General features: G+C 39.1%; 1 protein-coding gene across 8 annotated transcripts in view; it reads left to right on the top strand.

The window, feature by feature from the left end:
• Window positions 1-22768, top strand: part of ACACA (acetyl-CoA carboxylase alpha) — a 342930-nt gene that overhangs the window by 153277 nt on the left and 166885 nt on the right. For all 8 annotated transcript variants that reach the window (XM_032163072.2, XM_032163071.2, XM_058446054.1 and 5 more), the window contains 7 exons: window positions 2980-3090; window positions 10194-10403; window positions 14780-14950; window positions 15939-16100; window positions 16442-16605; window positions 21248-21398; window positions 22183-22286. In XM_032163072.2, the coding sequence (XP_032018963.1) occupies window positions 2980-3090; window positions 10194-10403; window positions 14780-14950; window positions 15939-16100; window positions 16442-16605; window positions 21248-21398; window positions 22183-22286 (1073 nt within the window). The remainder of the gene's footprint in view (window positions 1-2979; window positions 3091-10193; window positions 10404-14779; window positions 14951-15938; window positions 16101-16441; window positions 16606-21247; window positions 21399-22182; window positions 22287-22768) is intronic.

The raw sequence follows: 22768 nt of genomic DNA, 5'->3' as shown, positions 1-22768 counted from the left end.
GGGGACAACAAACAACATACTTTTTCCACTGGTTGAATTCAGAACCAAGAAGCCAGGAAGCAGAGATCAGTCAGCTTTATTACGAACAGAGATGTTGGTGAAAATGGCTTAAGTGTGTAGCAACATTCAGATTTGTAAACTGAACACCAGAGTTAAGCAGGCTCACTCACCCACTGGTTACTGGCAGTGCTGAATGACCACAGATTTCCCCCGACAGAGAGAGAGCTTAATTCAGCTTAGTGTATGGCTGAGAGCTGACAAAGAGCATATGTCCTGTGCAGTGAGCTGATCCCAAAGGAGAAGAGGCTGAGCTATGCATATTCAGTCCCTCCTTCCAAGTTGACCAATCACATAATTTATTATTTTTCCCTTGGGGAGGAGCAAGGGAGTGAACCCAGAAAGACTGAAAGTGTTACTCTTAATTATTGTCTATCCATGTAGAAATGTGAACCTAGGCAAAAGGAGATCCTTTCCCCAACATTACCTTTTCTTTCCTTATAGTTCCCTCCAATTTGTTCCCCTTTCACTTTTATAAATAAAGTGTTGGTTGTGCTTCCAGGTATAATGAAAGATAATGAAAGAGGCTAATGTAGAAAAATACGCTGCTTGAGTTTGACTTGTGTCATGTAAATTCAAGAGGGATGCTGAATGTTCAAATAATTTTGCTGTATTGTTTGCATTTTAAGTTAAACATCCTGTAATCTCCTTAATAAGAAGAATTAATATTTCTAATTGAATTGCAAATGCTTTATTTTGTTTGTTATAATTTGCAAAAGAGTAGAAGCTCTTTGTAAGGAACTAGCTATTCTAGCTATTTTGGTTATCGACTAACATTCTTTTTTATTTTTTCTGGTTATAATTATAAATAGCATTTTCTGGTAGAAAATTTGAAAAGCCAAAGATGATGATAAAGCCACATGCAAACACACCATCCAAAGATAATGCCCATTAACCTATTCATATTTTTTTATCCTTTTTCAACTCATAGATTTATATCATATAAAAATCTTTATTAATAGACTCCTATACTTACAATTATGATAATTATAAGTTTTGGGTCTTACTATATGTATTGTGTTGGTAATCATAATACTTTTTTCTACTTAATATTTTTTTGTCCTTCTACCTCCCCGTTCCTTACTTAACATTATATTAAAGTGTTAAAATTCTTCCAAAATATTTTTAATGGGCGACCTGTAACTAAAGCTTTCATATATTTTTAAAAGGCCTACCTTCTTACTTACTGACCTCCTGTGGGATACCTCCCTTTTTTTTTAAGTCTTTTTCCACACTTGTGCTATCTCTTTGATCATCTATCACTCAGCAATTGAGTTCATCATACTAACTCTGTTTATATGAGCATAGAAAAGAATAGAGTTAAAGAAACATTAGAAAAGGTGAGACTGTGAGTAAAAGATTTTCATTCATTAAGTAATTGATTGACACAGATTAAAAATTGAAATGTTCTTTTTCTGGGTGATACTTTTTTTATTTTATTTTTTTGGGTTGGAGTCTCACTCTGTTGCCCAGGCTGGAGTACAGTGATGCCATCTCGGCTCACCGTAACCTCCACTTCCCAGATTCAAGTGATTCTCCTGCCTCAGCCTCCCGAGTAGCTGTGATTACAGGTGCCCGCCACCATGACCAGCTAATTTTTGTATTTTTAGTGCAGACAGGGTTTCACCAAGTTGGGCTGGCTGGTCTCCAACTCCTGACCTCAAGTGATTCACCCACTTTGGCCTCCCAAAGTGCTAGGATTACAGGTGTGAAGCACTGGGCTAGGCCTGGTGATACATTTTAAAGATATTCTTATAATGTAGCAAAACCTTAAAAGACTGGAATATTTTGACAAAGGAATGACTTGGTTATTTTATTGAGACAGGGTCTCACTTTGTTGCCCAAGCTGGAATGCATTGGCACGATCTTGGCTCATTGCAACCTTTGCCTCCCAGGTTCAAGCAATTCTCGTGCTGCAGCCCCTGGGATTATAGGCATGCAGTATACGCCCAGCTAATTTTTTGTATTTTTAATAGGGCCAGGGGTTTCACCATGTTGGCCAGGCTGATCTCGAACTCCTGACCTCAGGTAATCCACCTGCCTCAGCCTCTCAAAGTGTTGGGATTACAGGCATGAGCCACTGCAACCAACCCTATTTCAGCTTATTTTAAGTGAACTCCTTATGTCTTTTTTTTTTAATTGTAATACATGGATACCTGCATACTATAAGCAAGAAATTCCAATAATGCAGAAATATATACAGTGAAAAAGGAAAGTTTTATATCCACGCATCTTTCTTTGTTTTTTGTTTTTGTTTTTTTGAGATGGAGTTTCGCTCTTGTTGCCCAGGCTGGAGTGCAATGGCGTGATCTTGGCTCACTGCAACCTCCACCTCCCAGATTCAAGCGATTCTCCTGCCTCAGCCTCCCGAGTAGCTGGGATTACAGGCATGCGCCATCACACCCAGCTAATTTTGTATTTTTAGTAGAGACGGGGTTTCTCCATGTTGGTCAGGCTGGTCTTGAACTCCTGACCTCAGGTGATCCGCCCGTCTTGGCCTCCCAAAGTGCTGTGATTACAGGCATTAGCCACTGTGCCTGGACCCATCTTTCTTTTCTAAATCGTTGCTGGTATGTACTCTGGACTTCACTTCTTTGCACTTACATGTGTGGGTGTATGAATGCATATATAATTTTGTTTTTGACCCATGTGACATTACTTTAGATTGAACCATAAGAAATTGCCTATATTCAGTCATTTTTTTAATCTATGAAAAAGGCAATTTCTTTTGGTTCAACCTGATACTACAAATATTGTTCTACTATTTATTTTTTCACCTAATAGTGTATCTTGAAGATCTTTCTATTTTACTGTATTTAGACTTACTAAATGACTGCATTCTTAAAGGGAGAAAAATGCCAGTTTTCTCCTTCCCTAGTAATAACACTGTATCTTCTATTTTTTTTTTCTTCCTTCTTGAAGGCAGCTGAGGAAGTTGGATATCCAGTAATGATCAAGGCCTCAGAGGGAGGAGGAGGGAAGGGAATTAGAAAAGTCAACAATGCAGATGACTTCCCTAATCTCTTCAGACAGGTAGAGTATAAGCTGTTTTTGTTTGTTTGAACTAACATGTATATCAGAGATACATGATTTAACTCATACTATAATTTGGATGTCCAGAAAATATTTAATTTTTAATTTTATCTATAGCTAATGGTCTTTCTCTCTAGTTTCTACCTACATATTAGCAGAGAAAAAAGGTTAATGAAATGTCCAACTCAATTTTAAGTTTTATTTAATTAGGTAATTCAAACAGTAGAGTTATTCTGTCTTATGTAAACATGCTCAGTTTCTCAGATAGCTCTTCCCTACATGGTGCGTATGGCTTATAAGACCTCATAATGGCAAAGAAAAATCAATACCTTTCTATATTTTTGTGCCCCTGTTCTGCTGACTTTGTAGGTAATATGTGGTATGGTGGTATGATACTGATATGGTTGCTCTTGGCTTGGCCAGGCCCAGGCTCTCTGATTGACTTTTTCTCACTTTAGTTCACATTGCCTAGAGACCTCTGAGTTTCTATCATATGTCTCATCTACCTTGCTGTCCCAGCAGTCTATACCCTAGCCTGGGCTGCAAGGCCACCACACCCTGGCACAGGAACCCTATGGCAGGCCCACAGTATATAGGAACTGAGAGTGACTCAGGAAAGCTCGATGTAGGATCTATCTTTGCCTTACCCTCTGCTTTGTAGCCAAGTTGATGTGGCCATACTATTCATTGGTTGTAGAGATGACCAAAGAAGTGATGTCTTTTTAGAATCTTAAACAGAATGAGAAAAGGGAGACAGGGGTCTCTTTTTGTTCTGCCCTCAGAGTTACCCTCACATATTTAACTCACTTTTTTTCCTCCCACCAATACATAGTAAAAGACTTGTCAAAAAATGGAAAATTGGTACAGAAGTCTGCTCTTTTCACTCTCCTAGCTTCCCTCTTTTTCATAGTTTCCTCATCATCTTCTACTTTGCACTTCTTTTACTAGTGTGCCATGCCACCTTTTATTTGGCTTTTTTTTTTTTCTTAAAACACTTAGCAGCAAACTCCTTGCTTCACTGTCAGGACTTAAAAGGAAAATCTTACGAGCTGGGTCTTCCATGATTTCATATACAGGTGGTCCCCAACTTAAAATTTCAACCTACAAAGTCAATCAACAAACAAACAACTTTACAATGGTGTGCAGGTGATAATGCATTCAGTATAAATCTTACTTTGAGTGCCCATACAGCTATTGTTTTTCACTTTCAGTACAACATTCAGTAAACTACATGAGATAGTCAACACTATATTATAATACAGGCTTTGTGTTAGAAGATTTTGCCCAACTGTAGGCTAATGTGTTTTAAGCACATTTGAGGTAGTCTAGACTAATCTATGATGTTCATTAGTTAGGTATATTAAATGCAATTTTGACTTAGAACATTTTCAACTTATGTTGGGTTTATTGGGACATAACCTTATTGTAAGTCAAAGAGCATCTGTACTAGATAAAGGAAGTGATAAAGGTATTGTCTTGGCCGGGCTTGGTGGCTTATGCCTATAATCCTAGCACTTTGGGAGTCTAAAGCAGGGGCATTGCTTGAAGCCAGAAATTTGAGATCAGTCTGGAAGATAAAGTGAGACTCTATCTCTACAAAAAATTGTAAAATAAATAAATCAATAAATAAGGTATTGTTTTGCCACATTATCCTATTTTAAGTGTCAGAAATTGAATATTACCTTGGGTTTTTTTTTTTTTTTTACATTTTTTTCATTGAATTCTAATTTCATAGGTAGATCAGTGACTCAGAGGGTCTAGAGAAAAAGACTTTGCTCTTAGAAGCAAAAAGAAAAAAAAGGCATGTTAATTAATGTTAACTCTTACATTTCAAAACTACTCATTACGTATGGAATCAAATAGTGGAAAAGTCTTAAAACACTAAGGGGAGGTTTTCTGTGAAAGTCCTTAAGTTTCAATACTAGTTGGCTGAATAAACCAATCCTCCCACTGGGAACAAACTAGAAAAGCTGAACCAGATTTCTTTATATATATATATATATATTTATAAATATATATATATATATATATTACATTTTATGGCATTAGAGACCATTCAAGACAGTGAAAAATTATGGGGCTAACATATAGGAGAAAAAGGAAACCCAGGCATGTGAGCCTGACATATGAGGCTACTTTTCCCCTAGATATATATCTTCTAGTTCAAGAAGAAGCACCTGAAAGGCTGATAAGTTTTCAACAGTCTTAAAAGACTAAGAGGGCTTCCTGGGGAGGGGTGCCCTGGAAAACCTCCCACATTTTAGGTTAGGATCTTTAAGGACTGACTACATCATGGGAGAAAGGGTGAACTGGAAATAGACTAGCCCTCACAGGGACTAAATCTTGGCTTCAAAACATTCAACCTCTGATTTAAGCAAGGTGTTTTAGGATTGCTAGTGCTTCTAGACACCTGCAGGAAGCAAATGCAAATCCTTTCCAGAGAAAGATAACATCCAGAACTTAAAATTATTTCTATTAATTTTTCTTACAGCATATCAACCACTCAGTTGAAAATAGGCATACAAAATTAGATGATTGAAAACCAAGAAGAACAAAACAGTAGAAACAGACCCACAGAGGGTTTAGATAATGAGCTTATCAGACAAGGACTTTAAAGTAATTCTGCTTAACATATTAAAGGAAATTAAAGGCAAGATTGAGAATTTTGGTAGAGAACTGGAAATCATAAAGAAGAAACAAAAGTTCTAGAACTGAAAATGCAACAACTAAAATTAAGAAGTCAATATCGGTAGCCGGGCATGGTGGCTCATGCCTATTATCCCAGCACTTTGGGAGGCTGAGGCAGGTAGATCACTTGAAGTCAGGGGTTCAAGACCAGCCTGGCCAACATGATGAAACCCCATCTCTACTAAAAATATAAAAATTATGTGGCACATGCCTGTAATCCCAGCTACTTGGGTGGCTGAGGCGGGAGAATCACTTGAACCCAGGAGGCAGAGGCTGCAGTGAGCTGAGATTGTGCCACTGCACTCCAGTCTGGGTGACAGAGTGAGACCCTGTCTAAAAAAAAAAAAAAAAGAAGAAGAAGAAGAAGTCAATATAGGAGTTTAAAATTATAGCGTATTAGATGCAGTTGAAGAGAATCAGTAACTGGCACTGGAGACTGAGATAGGAGAATCCCCTGAGCCCAGGAGTTTGAGGCTGCCTTGAGCTATGGTCATGCCACTGCATTCCAGCCTGGGTGACAAAACAAAAAAATCTAGAAAAAGATAAATAATTAATGACTGGTGAGTAGGTCAGAAGGAAATTCAGACTGAAGCATGAAGAGAGACAAAAGGATGAAAAACATAGAGCAATGTGAGAAATTATTTGCAAAGATGATCATGATAACTCTTTCCATTTCTATGTACCTACTCTGTGCACCATTATTTTGCAGCTCCTCCTATCAAGAAGTAGAGTCTTTTTTCCCCAACCCTTGAATTTCAGCTGGGCTTGTGACTTGTTTTGGCCAATAGAATGTGTCAGAAATGGTATACAAGTTCTGAGGCCTAAACTTCAGATGGTTTTGTAGTTGTTGCTCTTGCTGTCTTGGAGCGAGCCCTCAGACTATCATGTGAAGAGCCTATTCTAGCCTACTGGAGAAGGAAAGGTCACATGAGCAGAGATGAGTTGTCCCAGCTAAGGCCTCGTAGTCCTACTAGCTGACAGTCAGCAGCACCACATTTGAGACATGTAAATGAGACCATATTTGACCATCTAACCCCAGTTGAGCTGCCAGATGACTATAGCTGCATGAGTTACACCAGGCAAGATCAGAACTGTCAGTTGTGCCCAGTTCAAAATGCTGATCCACACACTCATGAGCAAATAAAATAAAATGGTTGCTATACCAAGTCACTAAGATTTTGGTAGTTTGTTAGGTATCAATGGATAATTGACACAGAAATTGATACCTAACGGTATGATGTTGCCATAACAGAAAAGTAAAACCTAAGACATTGACTTTAAAAGTGGCTCATAGGTGTAGGCTGGAAAATTGGTGAGGAGGATGTTAATGAAGACTGGAAGAATGATGAATTGTTAAGGGAGACTGGAAAAGCAGTGTAGTAATTGTTACTGGAGTCTGGAAAAAAGATCCACGTTCTGTAATAATGGAATAATTGGCAAAAAATGTTATCTGAGGTAACTTGGAAGACAAATAATATATTTAATGAAGTCATGGATCTGGTTAAGGAGCTCTCTACAAGTGTTTAAAGTATCTGTGGAGTGCTTCTAGTTGCTTATGCTAAGAAACTGTAAAAGAGAGGTAAGCTAGAGAAGATGTTTTGCTTGCAAGCAGAATTTATAGAATTTACAGAAATGTAAGGGACCCAGAACTTGTTGAAAATAGAATTGTTTCTCATCCTGAGTCTCTCCAGCTGACAAAAGATTTGCAAAGTAAAAAATGCCTCGGAGTAAAGACCAAGTCAAGAGTGCCTGTGACTTTAAGGCTTCAGAAATCTTTAAGGTAGTAGCTAATAAATTACCCTTTCAGCTAGAAAGATGCTTCTAAGCATCTTTTTTTTTTTAACCCTTTCAGCTGGAAACATGCTTCTAACTATCTTCTTTTTTTTCTTTTTTTGAGAGGGAGTCTCACTCTGTCGCCCAGGCTGGAGTGCAGTGGCACGATCTCGGCTCACTGCAACCTCCACCTCCCAGATTTAAGTGATTCTCCTGCCTCAGCCTCCCGAGTAGTTGGGATTACAGGTGCCCACCACAATGCCTGGCTAGTTTTTGTGTTTTGACTAGAGATGAGGTTTCACCATGTTGCTCAGGCTGGTCTCGAACTCCTGACATCAGATGATCCTCCCACTTTGGCCTCCCAAAGTGCTGGGATCACAGACATAAGCCACCACGCCTGGCCCTAAGTATCTTAAGGGTACTGTCTCACAGCATCCTGACGTGCCCAAAGTATAGAGAGGTCTATGCAGACATGAGTTGTGGATGTGTCTCTTTGGGTGAGAGGTGAACCCCAATATGATTCATAGGAAACCCACAAAGTTGTCAAGAGACTTGTGTTGATAAATGCATCAAGGGGCTGAAAGGGCCAGAAACAGTTCAAAATGAAAAGTGACCTCTGAGCCTTAAACTTTTTAATGGGCAGGAAGCAGACAGAAAGCTATTCAGCTGTAAACAGCTGTCATTTCAAATAAAAAGAGAGATTTCTCAGAGAGTGGAGTCAGGAGCCCAGAGGGCAGAGCTAGGAGCAGGGGATGCCATGGATTAAGGACCCACTCCCAGGGAACCAAACTAGACCCTGAAAAACAAAACAAAACAAAACAAAACAAAATGAAAAGCATTCCTGACCCTGGAGTAAGAGAATCTGACAGCATGTACCTATCTGGATTTCAGGATTGCTATGGACCAATGACTACTATGTACCTCCTATTTCCTCCTCTTTGAACAGCAGTCTCATTTGCAGTTATCCTCTCCCAATATCGTCATAAATATTGGGAGTGTTGGGGCAGATAACTTGTCTTTTTAGTTCCCAGGTCTTTGGATCAAGAGAAACTGTACCTGAGGAGTTGCACCCAAGGAACCTCATTTTCTTCTGGACATGACTCATGAGAAAATAGACATCAAGCCCAATGCCATGATTGGATGAGACTTTGGGGGTCTTGGGAGAGGGTGAGCCTGTTTTGCATGTGGGAGGTATGTGAATTATTGTGGCCACAGGGTAGAGCATAGTAAGTTGTTTGCAAGAGATGGCCACAATAACTCCTCCCATTCCTGTATGTACACTCTTTGCAATGTGACTTTGCTGTTCCTCCCTTCCAGGGGTGGCATCTATTTTCCCTACCCCTTGAATCTTAGCTGGCTTTGTGGCTTGCTTAGACCATTAGAATGTGGCCAAAGTGATGTGTAAATTCTAGAGCCTAGACCTCAAGAGACCTTACAGCTTCTTCCCCTTTTGGAATACATCACTGAAGAAGCCTAGTCTAGCCTGCTGGAGAATGAGAAGCCACCTGCATTGGAGATGAACGATTCCAGCTGAGGCTCCCTAGACCTACCAGCCAGCAGTCAGCACAAATCACCAGACATCTGAGTGAGACCATTCTACCCCACTCAAGCTACCAGATGATGATATGTGTATAAGTGCAAGACCAGAAGAACTGCCCAGATGAGAACAGCATCATAAAAGGTTGATGTTCTAAGCAAGCCACTGAGTTTTGAGATGACTTGCTACATGGCAAAACAGAGCAAAAAAGATACAGAGCATAAAAGACATATGGGTTATGTGAAATGGTCTGACATCATGTACTTTAAGTCTCAGAGGAGAAGAGAAAGAGAATGGAGCAGAAGCAATATTTGAAGAAATGATGAAGCAGAAGCCATATTTGAAGAGAGAAAAGCTAAGAATTTCTTTGAACAGATAAAAGATACCAAGGACAGATTCAAAAAGCACTATGAGCCTTAAGCAGGACAAATACAAAGAACCACATCTATGCTTATCAGCGTAAATCTACCACTCTCCCCACTATAAAAGACAGAAAGAGAGAAAATCTTAAACCAGCTGAGGAATAAAGATTACTTTCAAAAGAGTAACAATAAGATTGACAGTTGGCATCTCAGTAGAAACAGTGAAAGCCAAAAATCATTGGGATTATTTAAAGTGCTGAGAAAAAAAATAGTTACCATTTTAGAATTCTGTCCCCAACGGTAATATTCTTCAAAACTAAAGATGAAAGTCCTTTGGCTGCAACAATACCATATATGATGTAATGTGAACCAGGAAAGTATCTTGTCTGGAACAAGTTGTACGTTTGGTTGTACAGAGTACAGGATGGCAGTATTTTGCCCTGTTGTTGGATTTGTGTATGTGCCTATGTTTTCAAATATTTTGTTGTTTACCTTTGTGATGCACCAGATGTTCGTATGTTTTCATATTTATCAATTAATATTGATTATGTAAGAATGCAGCATCTTAAAGATATTAAAGATGACAGCATGGACTGTATTTTATTCAGTTTTGTATTTCTGCTGATTAACATGGTTCCTGACACTTCTGGACATCTGTTTGTTGAAATCACAGTAGCTTATCAAGATAGATAAAAAGTTTAAAATTTAAGAAATGGTTTTTTTTCCCCCCTTTTCTAATACAGGTTCAAGCTGAAGTTCCTGGATCTCCCATATTTGTGATGAGACTAGCCAAACAATCTCGTCATCTGGAGGTGCAGATCTTAGCAGACCAATATGGCAATGCTATCTCTTTGTTTGGTCGTGATTGCTCTGTACAACGCAGGCATCAGAAGATTATTGAAGAAGCACCTGCTACTATTGCTACTCCAGCAGTATTTGAACACATGGAACAGGTACATATATTAAAAGGCTTACTTTATGTTTTCTTACACAGAACATTTTTCATTCAGTTCATGTACCAATCTGAGAACAATGGGATTTTAAGCAATGATTCTGAATAATTAATAAAATTATATCCTTTTCTTAGAGAAAAAAATTCTACTGTTCTCCCACTAAGAGAATTGTCAAGGAACATGTCAAGCTCTAAAAGTAGTTAACGCTTTCTAAAAAAAATCAGTGTACCATTTCGGAATACAGGGATAAAGAAGAGAAATGTTTTGAAATTTTTAATCTTATGATTGATTTTTTTAAGAGGCTCATAATCCGGTAGTTTTATTTGCTGGGTTGAGTAGCATCAAGTCTTCAGCTGAATTTAATCAACTCTATTATCTTTTTTGGAAAGTCCTCTAAATATCTTCAGAGTTCACACATTCTATCTTTTTGTATAGAAAATAGTTTCTCAAAGTCATGAACGATGCCTTCGGAATAACTATAGTTTAGAGGCCTGAAGATAGTCTTTTCTGGAGTCCTAACCCAGTCTCTACATCAAAATATATTCTTCAAAATATATTTCATGTGTGTTAGAGGTCTATTTCCTATGTTGTGTATATATTATGATGTACTCTTGAACTGCTGTAATAAAGATGGCTTCAAAATATAGTGGCTTGGCCGAGCATGGTGGCTCTTGCCTGTAATCCTAGCACTTTAGGAGGCTAAGGCGGACAGATCACTTGAGCCCTGGAATTCGAGACCGGCCTGGGCAATATGGTGAAACCCTGTCTCTACTAAAAATACAAAAATTAGCTGAGTGTCATGGCACACGTCTGTACTCTCAGCTGCTTGGGAGGCTGAGGTGGGAGGATCACTTGACACTGGGAGGTCAAAGCTGCAGTGAGCCTTGATCATGCTACTGCACTCCAACCTGGGTGACAGAGCAAGACCCCATCTCAAAACAAATAAATAAATAAGCAAAATACAGTGGCTTAAACAAGGTATAAGTTTCTATTTCTCTTTCATCATAGTTCAGAGATGAGCTGTTACCAGAAACAGGTTTATTGCTCACCTGTTGCCTGTTTTTGTAAATAAAATTTTGTTGGAACACATGATGCTCATTTATTTATGTGTTATTTATGGCTGCTTTATCACTATAATGGTAGAATTGAATAGTTGTGACAGAGGCTATATGGCCCACAAAATTGAAAATAATTACTATCGGCTGGGCGCGGTGGCTCACGCTTGTAATCCCAGCACTTTGGGAGGCCGAGGCGGGCAGATCACGAGGTCAGGAGATCGAGACCACAGTGAAACCCCGTCTCTGATAAAAATACAAAAAAATTAGCCAGGCGTGGTGGCGGGCGCCTGTAGTCCCAGCTACTCGGAGAGGCTGAGGCAGGAGAATGGCATGAACCCAGGAGGCGGAGCTTGCAGTGAGCCAAGATCGCGCCACTGCACTCCAGCCTGGGGGACAGAGCGAGACTCCGTCTCAAAAAAAAAAAAAAAAATTACTATCTGGCGCTTTACCAAAAAAGTTTGCCAAACTTTGCTCTTGGACATTGTCATCTTCATGATTAAGCTAACTCACACAAGATTATGTTCACATTGTGGCCTGTGGGAGGAAGAGACAGAGGATGTGGAGGGCAAGCATATGGAAGCATGATCTTGAAGTCACATACATCACTTCTGCTCACATTCCACTGGACAAAATTCAGTTACACAATTATACCTAGCACAAAGGATGTTAGGAATTGTGGTCACTAACTGGGTGACCATGTGCTCAGCAAAAATTTCGATTTTATTCCTAAAATGATGAAGTAGGGAAAAGTCACTGGAGGGCATTTCATAATCTGTGCCTCAGTCTGTTCCTCTGGTTACCCATTATCCCTTTATCCTTTTTCCTACTTTTAGAAAACACATAGCCTTTGTCCAAGGAAGACAGCCCGAAGCCCCGTCTAGTTACTAGTAACTGGATGGGTTATTACTGGAGGTGATTCCGGATCTCTATATGATGTATATTCCTCTCCATTAGATATGTATTGTGGCTTTTCATGGGCCAGTGACTCAAAATACAAGTTATTTACCCGTTATCATAACTCCCTTGCCTTCACCATACACCCAATATACAATGATGGAATAGGAACAGGATAACTCTCATTTGGAAAAATGAAAAATACATAGCAATCGTTGGTCCACAGCAGTTATCAAATCCTCCTCGTTAGGTAGGAATTGCAATGATTCCCTGCTATATAATAGAATACTACCTCAGTTAGACCTTCTGGCTGTCCCTGGTTCTGCTACTGCACACTCCAGAGAAGTGCAATAAGGGAGTAAATCCCTTGTTCATTGTCCTTTAAGACACCTGACATTGTTTTCTGGGAAGTTCTTCTTCATTCAGTTTTCTCTGTGAGTTGGGCTTTGGAGACTATGCCTTCTTTGGCATAACTTTCACAACCCACTTCCTGCTGGCGCAGGATTGAGGGCACAAATATCCCAATCATCAGTCGCTGGCTTTTCAAGGCCAGGTTTGTGGTTTGTTTAGAAATACAATTCCTTCAAATACTTACTAAGCTTCTGGGCTATTTGCTTGCAATCAGCTTTGGGTTGGATTAATCATACTCATAGATTTCTTCTAGATATAGAAACTTTTCTTCTATTATTTACTGGCTTTTGTGCTTAGCCTATCTCTCTTGCCTCGATTTAATACTGGCTATCTTGGGGCCAGCTGAAACTAAAGCAGCACGTTTGATCTTTGACACTGAGTTGCTTCAGGGTGATAATCTCATTTTCTGTTTGGGGGAATACAAAAGAAGTTGGCTTTTTCGACACTCTGACCCTTTCAGACCATCTTTTTTAAGGGTTAGTTGGTGTGTTGTCAGTATTCCAAGTTATTGTAGGAAACAGTTTACCAAATATTGTGTTTCCAGCCTGCAGTATCTGTTTCTGTGCTACCCACTACCCTTTTGCTAAGCTAGCATCTCATATTTTAATATTTTTAAACAGCAACATTCTACCTGCACTTAATAATTCCTGTATCGATTAGGATACAGGTTAAACTGCTATAACAAAAAGGTCCAAAAAACACAGCGGACCCCCCCAAAATAGAAGTTTATTTTTCTCTCCCATCCTAGCCTGAGGTGAGCTTTTCAGGGCTGGTGGAAGTGTTTTATTCCACGAGGCCATCTTGGGATTCAGGTTCGTTCTTTTCTTTTCTTTTCTTTTCTCTTCCTTTCTTTCTTTTCTTGCTGTTCTTAGTGTGTTCTCATTTGCATGATTGAAGCTGGCTTATACTATCATGACCATGTTCCAGTGAATAAGAAGGAAAAAGCCAGGAATAGAGAATGAGACATTTCGTTTTCAAAATATGACTTAGGGCCGGGTGCTGTGGCTCATGCCAATAATCCCAGCACTTTAGGAGGCTGAGGTGGGCGCATCACCTGAGATCAGGAGTTCGAGACCAGCCTGGCCAACATGACGAAAACCCATCTCTACTAAAGATACAAAAATTAGCCTGACATGGTGGCATGTGCCTGTGATCCCAGCTACTCAGGAGGCTGAGGTAGGAGAATCACTTGAACCCAAGAGGCGGAGGTTGCAGTGAGCAGAGATTGCGCCACTGTGCTCCATCCTGGGTGACAAAGCGAGACTCCATCTCCAAAAAAAAAAAAATACGTATGTATATATGACTTAGGATTTATGCATATCACTTACCAATGCTGATGTCCTGTTTGTCAAAACTTAGCCACTAACCAGGCCAGGCATGGTGGCTCATGCCTGTAATCCCAGCACTTTGGTAGGGCAAGGCGAGTAGATCACCTGAGGTCAGGAGTTTGAGACCAGGCTGGCCAACATGGGGAAACCCCATCTCTACTAAAAATACAAAAATTAGCCAGGCATGGTGGTGCATGCCTGTAATCTCAGCTACCTGGGGGGCTAAGGCAGGAGAATCACTTGAACCAGGGAGGCAGAGTTTGCAGTGAGCCACGAGATTGTGCCACTTCACTCCAGCCTGGGAGACAGAGTGAGACTCTGTCTCCAAAAAAAAAAAAAAGTCTCTAGCTAGTTAGCTATGTTTCTAGGAAGAAGAGGAGCATATTGGAAATACTGGAAACTGGACAAGAGTCTGTCCCCATGTTTTTTTGTCTGCATGCATTTATGTCTGATGAGGTGAGGTTGCTTTTGATGCAAAGTGAAAAATACTCTTTTCTCCCAATTTTTCACTGAGTTTTTCATCCTTGTCCAGGGATATTGTGTAATAATCAGAAATGTGCCCTCATGTGGCTAAAAGCTTTTGATGGCTCTTATACACACTGAACAGTTGAGTCAGTGAGAGGCTCTAGTGGTCTAGCAGTTGGATAAGGTGAGATACTTATGTTTGCTTATCTCTCTTCTTGAGTGTGCGGTGAAACTTGCCAAAATGGTGGGTTATGTGAGTGCTGGGACTGTGGAATACCTGTACAGCCAGGATGGCAGCTTCTACTTTCTGGAATTGAATCCTCGGCTACAGGTAGAGCACCCTTGTACAGAGATGGTGGCTGATGTCAATCTCCCTGCAGCACAGCTCCAGGTGAGTCTCCCTGATCTGGATTGCAGAGCCTAGAAAAGTCAGAGAGGCCTGGAAAATGGGTTTAACCAGTGTGTGATAAGAGAAAAGCACCTCCTATCTGAGTCACACTTAATGGTCATTTCTCTTTCACGCTGTATGGGTTATGCATGTGTGGTTTGGTTTTCCTGATGTAGTACAGACGTAGGAATGTTATTTTTTCTAGCCAGACACATCTGATATAATGTGTCATGTTTTAGAAATAAATGTTAATAACGTATGCTTTATTCAATTATTTAGCTATAGTAAACTTCACAACTTTGTATTATAATTATTCCCTACTCATTTTTTTTTTTTACTAGTGTTCTTTATTGAAATAATTCTGCATCAGAGATTAGTGGTTGAAGTTTTTCCTTACAAGAGTGTGGTAGCACACATATATTTTTATAATTTGTAAAGTGCTTGCTGTCAATATTATTGTCTTCTCTCAGCCCAGGAAACAAATATTATGGAAAGCAGTAATACTTAATGATAAGGCTTGATATTATTTTTATCTAACATTATTTGCCCACATCGAGAACACCTTCTGGGTTCCTATTAAAGATTAAAGATTTACTTACTTCCTCCAGTGGTTTGCAGGGATGGAAGAGATAATTATGACACAAGTAAGACTTTCTAGCTGTCTGTTTTTGGATAGCTATTAACATTTACTCCTGTGTTGGATATTTTCATTCTTATTACATGATGGAGAAATGACAACAGGGGAACTTGTGTCTGTTGCATTAGGAATGTGGGGACTTCTTTAGAAGTGGAGAATATTCTAACTACTTATCTGTAGTGATATATTGTATTTCAAGCAACTTAGAGTTGACGATTTTAGAATACAGGTTATAAAAATAGAATGTTTTAGGGAGCGGCTCCAAAAATAAAAATATTTTAGGTTATCTGATAGCCTCTACACTTTAAGGGAAGTAACTGAAAAATTAAAGATGTGTGTTTTATTACCTTTCAGATTGCCATGGGGATTCCTCTATATAGAATCAAGGATATCCGTATGATGTACGGGGTATCTCCCTGGGGTGATTCTCCCATTGATTTTGAAGATTCTGCACACGTTCCTTGCCCAAGGGGCCATGTTATTGCTGCTCGGATCACTAGTGAAAATCCAGATGAGGTAACCCATCACTTAAAAGGTTTATACCGCTTTTTAATGAACTTTAACGTTAAGACAGTATCTGAGAGTATACTTCTGAAATATCTTGGGACTTCCTCTGGAGTGGGAAATATAGAGGTTTCTCAGAGCAGATAAGTAAATGGTCGTTGCTTTATTGGTTACTTAATCCCACTTAAGTCACTGTAGAGTCTTCAGTGGGTCTATAGCACTGGGTCTTGGCCTTTATCATTTTCGTGTGTCTTCCCTGCTTCCATGTGTGATTAACACAGAACTTAAACAATATATAAATCTTCTCTTCCTTCGAAACATAATATGGTCTCTCATTCTTTATTCTCTAACAGGGTTTTAAGCCCAGCTCAGGAACAGTTCAGGAACTAAATTTCCGCAGCAATAAGAATGTTTGGGGATATTTCAGTGTTGCTGCTGCAGGGGGACTTCATGAATTTGCTGATTCTCAGTTTGGTCACTGCTTTTCTTGGGGAGAAAACAGAGAGGAGGCAATTTCGTGAGTATAATAGCATTTGATTGCATTTTACAAAATAAATTTGTGCTAATATTAAGTGAAGGTGTGAGCATGGGAATAGGAATCATCTGCTGTCAAAGTAATAATATGAACAACCTTTTTGAAGAAATTTTGAATATCTTTAATTGTACTTGCATTCATGTTGTATTAAATTATGCAGTGCTCGGAGATGTTTTTCTGTTTGTTGTTCTGAGCCTTTTGAAGTATTTTTCCTTTCAAGTATTTTTGATAAATATATAAAATTGATTGCTTTAAAGGTATCTTAGTTTTCCACAGGAACAGTATTGTTATTGAGGGGAGGTAGATTCTTGGCCAAGAACTAGGTATCAAATAAATCATAGACTTTTATTTTTTTCTTGTGAGAAGACTTAAAATCTATTAGCAATTTTCAAGTACACAATCTATTGTTATGAGCCATAGTCACCATGATGTACTCTTATAGTTATTTAAAATAATAAAATTATACTGCTCATATTATGAAAAGGACATAAAGAAAGTGTCTACATTGCTAGTATAAGAGACCTTAGTGTGCTGTAAAATATGTAACAGCTTATGCAAATATAACTGCTATATCATAAATGTTAGATAATATTCTATTAATCATAAACAATGAATATTAAATTAACAGCACTTTTGCTTGCCTAAAACATAGGGCTGAAGGAGGTAATTTTAACAGTTTAGGTCTTTTGGAATATCTATCCAAAATTGAAACTTGAACTAGTTCTTTTCTGTTTTTTAATGGTTTATTGCCTTGTATCAAACATTTAATACCATTCCCTCTACCTTTGAACTGTACACGGAGTAGGTAATTAATAAGTGTTTATTAGTATTAGTTACTAGTAAATAGCATTTGTTTATTAGTAATTTCTTAATCCAAATATATGGTTATTTGTATTAATAAACACTTATTGATTAGTTTTATATTTTTATCAATTTCCTGAATTAATTTTAAGAGGCAGAGTCTTGCTCTGTCACCCAGGCTGGAATGCAGTGGTGCCGTCATAGCTCACTGAAACCTCGACCTCCTGGGCTCAAGCAATCTTTTTGCCTCAGCCTCTTGAATTGCTGGGACTGCAGGTGTGCATCACCATGTCCAGCTAATTTTAAATTTTTTGTAGAGATGGGGTCTCCCTTTGTTGCCCAGGCTAGTCTCAAACTCCTGGGCTCTAATGGCCCCACAAAGTGCTGGTATTATAGGCATGAGCCACTGCACCCAGCCTTGATTAGTTAGTTTTTAATATTATTTTTAGAAGTAGGGAAATCTCATTATTTCTCTATTTTGTCCTTTACATTTCTTCTCATTCTTCAAAACTGTAAGTGGAATTTTTCAAAATTAAAACACTGCTACCAGAAAAAAAATTGGTATGAAGTTGCCTTTTAAGCATATTCGCTGCCATATTATGCTCTGCAAAGTGAAAAAGGTTTACACTAGAGCTTGCACATTGTTGGCTTTCTGGTGAGTCTCAACGTACAGATGTGTTTTGATGGGCTCACAGAGTGTTAATTTTTTTAGTTTGACAATATTAAAAAATCAGGAGATTGAAATCAAAATATGGATTTCTGCTAGCTCTTAAAAGTAGGACTATAATGACAACATTGGTTTTACATTCTAGTTGTTAAAAGTTAGCTAATTTTGCCTGGGCACGGTGGCTCACACCTGTAATCACAGCACTTTGGGAGCCCGAGGCGGGCAGATCACTTAAGGTCAGGAGTTTGAGACCAACGTCGCCAACATGGTGAAACCCCATCTCTGCTGAAAATACAAAAATTAGCCAGGCGTGATGGCAAGTGCCTGTAATCCCAGCTACTCGGGAAGCTGAGGCAGGAGAATCACTTGAACCCAGTAGGCTGAGGTTGCAGTGAGCCAAGATCACGCCATTGCACTCCAGCCTGGGCAACAAGAGCAAAACTCTGTCTCAAAAAAACAAAAAACAAACAAAAAACAGCTAGTTTTGTGTGGCTGCTTCTTTTCGATGGGACATAAACTTTGTAGTTAACACAGCTCCTATTCAGTCTGCCTCACTCATTTATGTTCCCAGACTGGCCTCTGTTGGCATTTACGTTTAAGTCCTGATTTGGCAGACCACTGTGTATTTTCTTCAGGGAATGTCCTACAACCCAATCCAGAAGCCTTATTCCTTATTTCTGACCAGCTCTGTACATTTGTCTACAGTACAAAGCTAGCTAGCTTAATTTTTAGCATGTTAAAAATACGTTGTCTACAATAAGTCTCCTTCTTGACACTATGCCAAAAGTTCATTCTTCAGCTTAGAGCTTTCTTTGTTTCTTATTTCTTCATTACATTAGGTCTATATCTCAGCTTGGGGTTTGGACTCTTGTTTGCCAGAATGCCCCAACTCATATATTCCAGTATATTCCAGTATAATTTCCCATGGGTCATAATCTAAATACCATGAGAACAGGACTGTGTCTTGTTACTGCTATATCCCCTGAACATAGTAAGCATCTAGTAAACATTGGTTGAATGGATTAGCCACTCATTCCTATTCTTATACCTCTGCTTCAATCATACCATTCCCTGAACTCAAGCTGTATTTTCCTTTTTTTTTGAGACAGAGTCTTGCTCTGTCGCCCAGGCTGGAGTGCAGTGGCACGATCTCAGCTCACTGTAGCCTCTTCCTCTTGGGTTCAAGTGATTCTCCTGCCTCAGCTTCCTGAGTAACTGGGGTTACAGGCACGTGCCACCATGCCCGGCTGATTTTGTCAATCTGTATTTTCTTCCCTCTGCTTCTTTGTTCTTGCTATTTCTTCTGTTCATTCATTTATTCTTTTTTTTTTTTTTCTGACGTGGAGTGCCCACCACCACACCCAGCTAGTTTTTGTATTTGTAGTAGAGACGGGTTTCATCATGTCAGCCAGGCTGGTCTCAAATTCCTGACCTCAAGTGATCTGCCCACCTCGGCCTCCCAAAGTGCTGGGATTACAGGTGTGAGCCACTGTGCCAGGCCCATTCATTTGTTCTATTCAACAAATATTTACTGAGTATCTACTATCTACCGGTTCTGGCAATACAGTGAGGTCCAAAATAGAATCTCTGTCCTCACAAAACTTTACAATCCAGAGGGTGTAAGACAATTGGCAGTTAAAATATAATGTATTAAGTATGATGATAGTCAGATTATTTAAGGGCATTATAGGATCATACAGATGAGTCAACTAACTCAGTCTAGAGGGGTTCTGGGAAGGTATCCGAGAAGACAGTGACGTCTAGATTGATAATTGAAGTTTGTAGAAGTAAGTCAGGTCAAAGGAGGACATAGAAAGGAGGACAGAGGTGGGCAACAGAATAATATTTTAGGCTGAGGGAATGCCTGGACCACCTGGGATATGATTCCTCTCACAGTTATAATTATCAGCTATACTTTAGCCCATGTCAGATTCCACATTTTTCATGAAACTGTAGGGAAATGAATTTCTCCCTTTTTACATCCTCTCCAGAACTTTGTGTAAATATTCTGACTGGCATTGATGATATTCTGCCATATATTTTGAAAATGATTATTGTATTTATGTTCTTTCTTCCTTACAATCATAGTATGTATCTTATTAATATGAGGTACATAATTAGTATTTGTTGAAGTAAGTACCTGTCCCATGCGGGATAGACACTGGGCATAAATATACAGAAAAGCCCCATAGTATTTGAAATTCTGCTAAAATTGGATCACTTTGCACTTAACTGGGAAGTAATAAAAGTAATGAGCAAATCATTGCATAGATATCCAAAATGCAGTTTAAAAAAAACACTGTCACATGCAGTGTCAGGCTGATATATGACTGCACCCAGAGAGTTGCTTCACTGTATGGAAATCTTTAAATTAAGCACTTGGGAAAATTCATTGAACTGTATACTTAAAATAAGCATATTTTATTGTATATAAATTATACATAAAATAAATAAGGTATAAGGATAGGGAGAATTAATGCCCTAATTCTTGTTAGCCAACAATAAATGAATGGAATAAGGGAAACTTAGTAAATAAAAGCTGAGGGTGGTTTGCATATAATTTGTTATAATTTGTTCTGTACTCATTATAATGAAATGTTTCTGATTTGCTGATGTTCTTATGGTAATATCAGTTAGAATTCATACGTTTTCTGACTTTTTGCAAATTTTCCTCTCTCGAATGCACATGAATGAGCACACTTAACATGTGCACCCTTATTTGTTTTTGGAACTGCCTCTCTCCCTCTCAAGATTCCAAAAGAATGAAACAGTTCTTTCTTTTATTTTTATTTTTTTGTGGGGGACAGAGTCTCACTCAGTTGCCCAGGCTGGAGTGCAGTGGTGTGATCTCGGCTCACTGCAAGCTCCACCTCCTGGGTTCACGCCATTCTCCTGCCTCAGCCTCCCGAGTAGCTGGGACTACAGGCGCCCACCACCATGCCTGGCTAATTTTTTGTATTTTTAGTAGAGACAGGGTTTCACCATGTTAGCCAGGATGGTCCCGATCTCCTGACTTCGTGATCCGCCTGTCTTGGCCTCCCAAAGTGTTAGGATTACAGGTGAGCCACCACGCCTGGCCAAACAGATCTTTAAAATGATTGAAAAACATTAAAAGTGTTTGTTGCTGAAACAGATTGACTTCTGTTCTTCTCCCAGAAACATGGTGGTGGCTTTGAAGGAGCTGTCTATTCGGGGTGACTTTCGAACTACAGTTGAATACCTGATCAAATTGTTAGAGACTGAAAGTTTTCAGATGAACAGAATTGATACTGGCTGGCTGGACAGACTGATAGCAGAAAAAGTACAGGTGTGTATTTCTCCACTTGCACAAACAGATGCTGGGATTGGGTTTTTATAGACTTGTGTGCTCAATCCCTGTCACTAAATGAAATTTTTTGATTCTAATGTAAATTGTTCTTGATCTACCTGGAAAAATCTAGGAGTCAGTGTAATTTTAGCACTCTGATGGTTCCTGTGCTTGTGTAACACAGTCATTTTATGTTCTAGCATTACTTCCTGAGGTATATTTGAAGAGAGGCATGCAGAGATTGAATTACTTTCTTTTTCTTCATTTAATGTTAAATCTGGTCCATAGTTGCCAACTTCTGTATCTACCAGATGCTGAAGAGAGAGGCCTCATTTAGATCAAGAGTTATCACTTATTCCTTAATTCCTGGGGCTATGCTAAATTATCCAAGATTTTGTATAAAATCGTTAGATTCATATAATTTGGAGGTCCAAATTTTGGCTATACACCGTTTTTCTTTGAGATTATCAGTAGCCAAATCGCTGTGTCTTTTTAAATTTATTTCTGTCAGAAGCCTATTTTTGAGCTACTCAATGATTGGCTCAGTGGAAGTCTTAGGGAGAGAGAAGAAGAAAGTTGTTTTTCATTTCTCTTCAAATGGTGCCTCTAATCAAATTCTAAAAGTGAATGTGTTCATTTTTATCTAAAAAATCAGTTGGGCAGTGAGAATGGAGATTTTCATTGCTAGCTGTTTCATCACAACAAATTTGAGCCTGATTTCATTTGAGAGGCTGTGGTGCCAAGTGACCATGCATTCGATCTGCCCTCTTTTTCCTCCTTTCAGGCTGAGCGACCTGACACCATGTTGGGGGTTGTGTGTGGGGCCCTCCATGTGGCAGATGTGAGCCTGCGGAATAGCATCTCTAACTTCCTTCACTCCTTAGAAAGGTAGGCTTTGTTTCTTGTAGGCTGCACAAACTAATCAATGGTCCTGAGTACAGGGACTGAAGCTCAAAGACCCATTTATTCTTCTGTCCATTCCTGGCAGCTTATGAGTATGGTGGCAAGAAAGAGAGGGGATGTTGATGTTTATGGCAAATTATCTGGGGAGTCTAACTGCAGATTCTAGACGTTAACTTATACCACAGTTAGAACAGGTTGCCTCTTTAAAAACTGGAATCCAGCTGCAGTAGATATTCTGTCCTGTATAAGTATCAAATCTCTCCAAATCCTGGTGATAAAAGTCTGGTATTTCTCCCTAGCACTGAACCCTAAATATTTCATGTATTACCTGCACCACCTTTCAGAAATAAATAATTAAGGCTGATATTCAGGATGACCTTATGAGTCTTTCAAGTAGAGGGTCAGACATCTATAGGGCTAAACTAATTTCTAATGCTGATTGAAGAGACTAAGCTCTGCCTTTGAGT

This window comes from Hylobates moloch, unplaced genomic scaffold, assembly GCF_009828535.3.
Source record: "Hylobates moloch isolate HMO894 unplaced genomic scaffold, HMol_V3 SCAFFOLD_10, whole genome shotgun sequence".
Classification (NCBI taxonomy): domain Eukaryota; kingdom Metazoa; phylum Chordata; class Mammalia; order Primates; family Hylobatidae; genus Hylobates; species Hylobates moloch.
This window is presented reverse-complemented; position numbering and strand designations above follow the sequence as displayed.